The sequence below is a fragment of the Kryptolebias marmoratus genome, linkage group LG23 (assembly GCF_001649575.2).
Source record: "Kryptolebias marmoratus isolate JLee-2015 linkage group LG23, ASM164957v2, whole genome shotgun sequence".
Lineage (NCBI taxonomy): Eukaryota > Metazoa > Chordata > Actinopteri > Cyprinodontiformes > Rivulidae > Kryptolebias > Kryptolebias marmoratus.
Window position 1 is genome coordinate 16,255,905 of NC_051452.1, and position 6,000 is coordinate 16,261,904.

The following is a 6,000-nucleotide window of genomic DNA, read 5'->3' on the forward strand; positions in this document are numbered from 1 at the left end:
TTTATATCCATGATTATTGAGTTTCAAAGGGGCACATTTTGCTTATTAAATACTGCTTTTTATTTCAAATTAAATCAAGGTCACATAGTAAAGAGATGTTTGTGTTTGTGTTCAGTTCCCTTTAAATATGATAAGGGTCTCGATCTTTGCAGGTAGAGTAAGCCTTTAACTGAAGCCTGAGATTAATTAGAGTTGCTGATAATATTTAGAAATTTGTCCTGCATGCTGATAAACCATTATTAATTCTGCTCAGCTGTTTCCCCTTTCGTAGCTTATAGCTCTCATTATATCTGTGATAAATGAGCAGTGCTTCAGGTGGGAGTTTTGTCTTGGGCTTATTTTTAGAAAAACAAAACCGAAACACATATTAAAATGACTTGTGATCAGTTGAGATAAGCAAAAGTTCAGAAAGTGGATTAGTACATACAGTAATACATAAGTTTTGGGGTTTTGCAATGTAGGAATGCAGATAGACAGGAAAAGAATCAATTACTGTATATATATATATATATATATATATATATATAGCTTCAATTCATTAAATGTGTAAACTGTGTGGTTCTTTATTCAATATTAATGTATTTTGGAACAATAACTCAATAATTGAAACATTAACTTTGGTCATCCACAAGTAGAATGCACTTTATACAATTGAAGTGAAGCAACAACATTATTGTGTTTACAGGAGACTTATTATTGATGGCCATTTAATTTTATAATTATTACACTGTAAATGATGTCTGAATATTTCTAGAAAAACAAAGCAAACATCTAAGAGAGTTTCTATTTGACAGAATAAGACTTGCAGGCAATGGTTTATGGTTGGTTGATTTCAAATCAAAAATGTATACTTAAATGGACACTATAGTCCTGTGTCGGGTGCTGGTCTTCGTACTTATGTCAAATGTACCCCCACCACATACGTAGCAGGTATTATTTTGCACAAGATAGTTTTGTTTACAGAAATTGTACCAATTGGATATGAAATTGTTATCATTTCTAACCCATACACTTATCATTATAAGCACCACTAGCTGTTTCCATTTCGTGACACATCAACTTTTGGCTCATTGAGTGTTTCGACCATCACCATTAGATACTCTCTCCCAAAAAAGACCCAGGCCTTGGTGTGTGTAGCCAATTGGATTTATCGGTGTGGATAAAGAAGCAAGTTTGGTTTTAGGTTAGACTTAAGCATTTAATTACCATCCTTCTCTCATATCTGCACTTATGCATTGGTGTTAATGGTATGGTTTTTAAATAGTTCAAGAAGTACCTGCCATATAAGTAAGTAAACATTTATTTGTATAGCACATTTCAGTAGCAAGGCATTCAAAGTGCTTTACATCATAAAAACATCAGTAGAATTACATTACAATCATCAAAAACATCATTACAATCATCCAAAAAAAATCATAAAAATCATCAGCAGATACACTTGATAAATCAAGTGGGGATGGTCAATATGTAATAAGATATTTTGTTCAGGGCAGCTTTACACCTGAAATTGTTTGCGGACTACTAATCAAAGGCAGCTCTAAACAGGTGAGTTTTCAGCCTCAATTTAAAGGAATTTATTGTTTTCCGGGAGTTTGTTCCAAATTGATCCCATACATCCCGGCACCCTATCGGGATAAGAATAAAGGCATTCCTAACTAAACTAAATCATGGTGGTCACATGCAGCAAGAATCACTGAAACAATATTTTTCCCATTACACTGAACAAACAATCAACTTGGACTAAAACAAAGTGAGTAAGGTGAAACCCCAACAACAAAATAACCAAAGTAGCAATTATAACTCAAACTCAAAAAACAATCTAAGCAACCAGTAACAAAGCACAAGCTTCTTACTCAGAAGCACTAGAGTCAGGAGTGTAAATCAAACTGTTAAAGCAGAGCCAAAGGGTGGAAGTTCAAATTACAATAAGTTAGCCCACAACAGTCAACAAGAAGCTGCAGCAAACAAAGTGTGTGGGTGTGGGGGTGGGGGCTCAGCTGTACAAAGTTTGTTCCTAAAGCTGTCCCACTGGAGCAACGAGTCCAGGAGCCTCTTATAGGGTGCAGGTGGTTCTCATTGTCATATAATTGGCTTGTCCTCTCCTGCTGGTCCAATAGGGTTGCTCTGCAGGTACCAGGCAACCAGTCAGTGGGGTGTGCTCCCACAGCTGAATCTACACACAAAAAAAAAAAAACAGACTACATAGCTTCTATAGGCCTAAGGCTGTAACAAAGTGGCTACAAACATAAAAATGCTGCAGCTTAACTTTAGTACTTGTTTTTAAAAGACTTAATGGTAATGCACCACCTTGTCAGTCAGAACTTTTACATTGTCATCCTCCAACCAGCACTCTTAATTCAACTTTTCTGGGCCTTTTGTATGTTCCCAGATTCACGTTGAAAACCAGACGTGACAAGCGTTTTCGGTGGTGGCCCCCAATCTGTTGTACAGCCTACCCCTGCGAGTTAGAGTTGCTCAGACCATCTATCACTTTAAATTTACAGTGAAAACCCATTTGTTTCACTGGCTTTTATTTCTTGGTCAGCAGGACATCGGGATTGTTACTGTGCAAGTTTGTTTTATTTATTTATTTTTTAAACTTTAGTTTCATGTGCCCCTTTTATTGCATTTGAGTTCACTTACTGATTTTATATTGTACAGTTTGTGTAGCATTTAGTCAGCAAAAGTTGTTTTTTAATGTACTGTAGAAACAAATTTTGGCTTGACTCTGTTTATTTGTTTATGTCAAGTACTGATATGTGTGAAACATATCAGTACAAGGTTAAAAATCAGTAGGTCAAGCTACTACTGCTAGTTTTAATGTCTGTTAGAATGATGGTACTTGGAGAGCTTGGTATTTTCTAAGGTGGTACTTGTTATGAAAAGTTTAGGGACCACTGGTCTAAACCCATCACTGTATGTCTGAAAATGGACTCTAAACTAAGATTATCTTATGATGAGAAGGAATGGAGTAATCGTTATCATATGATATTGTGAGCCCTTGTGTGATTTGTTAGTGCTTGAACTATATGTTGTGAACAATTCTCAGCTATAACCACATTGGCTAAGTTATAGCCATTTTGTGTTTGCTAAGGCTGCTTAGCTGTGGTGGCTTTCCTGAATAGGGTTGACTCAAAAAGCTAATCAGTTGTTGTCTGATGCAGGCAAAGGGAGGCAGCGAGAACGATGGAAAAAAATGATATTTAATTTAGAAACTGAAAGATGAAACTAGGAGAACTCAAACAATACCAGAACTAAATGCAGGGAAAACAGAGACAAAGCATCCAAACATTTTGGGCTATGACAATTGTAGATGTTTATCTAGTTATTACTTTCTGAGAGCAATAACTAAAAAGGTAGGAATATAAAAAACAGCGTTAGCTTACCCTGTAATGTTTATGCAGTCTGTCCCCCAGCTGAAGGCACTGTTAAGTCTAAATTCTCCGGCGGATAAAAGTTGTCCTACTCCTCGCAACAATCGCGGCATCCAGAGCATTTCTTCCACTGCGCCTCTCTTCCTGAGGTGTCAGGAGAATCCCCATAAGTTTAATAAACTGTAACAACACAGGGCCAAGGTTGTCCATAGCGCTTCTGTTGTTTCCACAAATGGCACCAAGTTTCGGTAGCACAACCGAAACTTGCAACCCCACCGCCTTCCCAAATTCCATGCACCACCTAACAACCCCCCACCCCTCCCACAACAAAGGAAGGCATTCCTCTGCTACCGAGCAAACTGTTCGGTGGAGACGCAATGCATTTTTTATAAAGCCCAGCAGAGTAGAGTAGAGCGGGACTTCTGAAATAGAGCCAGTGGAAAAGGGGCAAAAGAGACCCCAACTGGACTTTTAAGAATTACAGCTGTCCAAAATTTTGCCATTCAGACACCAACAAAATGGACTGCATTTTGCCAACCGTCACTGAAACTGAGCTCAGACTTCCTGTACTTTGTTTGCTGTCAACATGTCTGCCTGTAGAAAAGTATCTACAGACTAAAGTGCATCACTCATTCATTTGTCATCTCCATCTCTATCCATTTGTCTCCCTCTCAGGCTCTCCAGGTGGCTCTGGCTGAACACCAGGGAGAAGTGGACTACCTGACTTCAGCTGTGGAGCAGGTCTTCCAGAAAGCTCCGCCAGACATCAGCCAAAGGTAAAATTCGTGAATATTTCATTCTTTTGAAAGAGAGAGTTGAACAAGATGGGGATTCGCAACAAATTCCACCATGGATCATTGTGCAGTGTAGCAGTTTTCATCCCTTTTAAAAGCATTAAAATATAATGCTCTCAGTACTGATATGCAAGTTATAACAGGCTGTAATTGTTGGAAAGATATAATTTGTATGTCTTGAGTTGTCCATTTTTTTGTTTTGTTTTTTGTATTTTTTTAATAAAACAAATTCACAACATAAAGCTCTTATTTAATTCCAGAATATTTAAAGATTAGCTATAAATTGTAATCAAATTCTGTATATCATCTATGGTTGCAAAGGGGCAGAATATTTCAAGAAATTTTCCAGAAACTTCCCATTGGAAGTTAAGCTATGAAATTTTGGAAATACTTCAAATTATTATAAGAATTTAAAAAAATTGTTATTTTATTTACATAAAACAAAACAAGGTTCAGCCAATTGCATTTCAGCCTAAATAGAAAATGCTAAAACACTGCATATTACCTTCAACACAGCATTCGCACTGCAAAACATAGTGGTGGCAGCTTCATGCTGTGAGGATGCTTTTCTTCAGTACAGGCAGGAAAGCTGGTCAGAGTGGATGGGATATTGGATGGAGCTAAATACAGGCCAGTCCTGGAAGAATACCTGTTAGAGACTGAAACAGACTTGAGACTGGGGCAAAGGTTTACCTTGCAGTAGGACAATGACCTGAAACATCCAAACAGAGCTACAATGGAATGAGTTAGATCAAAGCGTATTCATGTGTTAGAATGACCAGGTCATAGTCCAGATCGAAATCCAACTGAGAATCTGTGGGAAGACTTGAAAACTGCTGTTCACAGACAATCACTGTGCAATCTGACTGAGCTTGAGCTATTTTGTAAAGAATGGGCAAATTTTTATTCTGTAGCACATTAAAGCTGGTAGAGACAAACCCAGAAATCCCAGTAAAATACTTAAAAGTTTGTAGTTGTAATGTAAAAATGTGGAAAAAGTCAAAGGACATGAATACTTTCTCAAGACACTGTAGTATGGCCAGAGAAAAAAAATAGAAACTAAGTACAAAAACAAATTCCTTTAAAACTTCTTGAATAAGTTACACATGACCTTAAAGTCCTACAAGAATTGAGGAAATGGGTCAAGAAAAGTAAAGTAAAGTAAAAATGTATTTGTATAGCACATTTCAGCAGCAAGGCATTCAAAGTACTTTACATAATAAAAACATCATTAGAATCATTACAATAATTAGAAAAACATCATTACAAACATCCAAAAAAAGAAAAACACACTAATGTTCTAATAATATTTTAATAATATTTTGTTCAGAGCAATTGAATTTGCTTGCGGACTACTAATCAAAGGCAGCTCTAAACAGATGAGTTTTTAGCCTTGATTTAAAGAAATTTAGTGTTTCGGCTGTTTTGCAGTTTTCTGGGAGTTTGTTCCAGATTGAAGGTGCATAGAAACTGAAAGCTGCTTCTCCATGTTTGATTCTGGTTCTGGGGATACAAAGTAGACCAGAACCAGAAGACCTGAGTGTTCTGGAGGGTTGATACGACGATAATAAGTCTTTAATGTATTGTGGTGCTAGACCGTTCAGTGATTTATAAACTAAAAGAAGTATTTTAAAGTCTATTCTCTGAGCTATAGGGAGCCAGTGTAGGAACTTTAAAACCGGGGTGATGTGCTCTATTTTTCTAGTCTTAGTGATAACACGAGCAGCAGCATTTTGGATCAGCTGCAGCTGTCTGATTGATTTTTTTGGCAGACCTGTGAAGACACTGTTGCAGTAATCGAGACGACTAAAGATGAAAGCGTGCATAATTTT

The 6,000-nt window shown here is 37.0% G+C and overlaps 1 protein-coding gene across 4 annotated transcripts in view; it reads left to right on the forward strand.

The window, feature by feature from the left end:
• The window catches only part of dmd (dystrophin), a 272,414-nt gene that overhangs the window by 85,508 nt on the left and 180,906 nt on the right, over positions 1-6,000 (forward strand). For all 4 annotated transcript variants that reach the window (XM_037973934.1, XM_037973936.1, XM_037973937.1 and 1 more), the window contains exon 11: positions 4,050-4,150. In XM_037973934.1, coding sequence (XP_037829862.1) covers positions 4,050-4,150 — 101 coding nt within the window. The remainder of the gene's footprint in view (positions 1-4,049; positions 4,151-6,000) is intronic.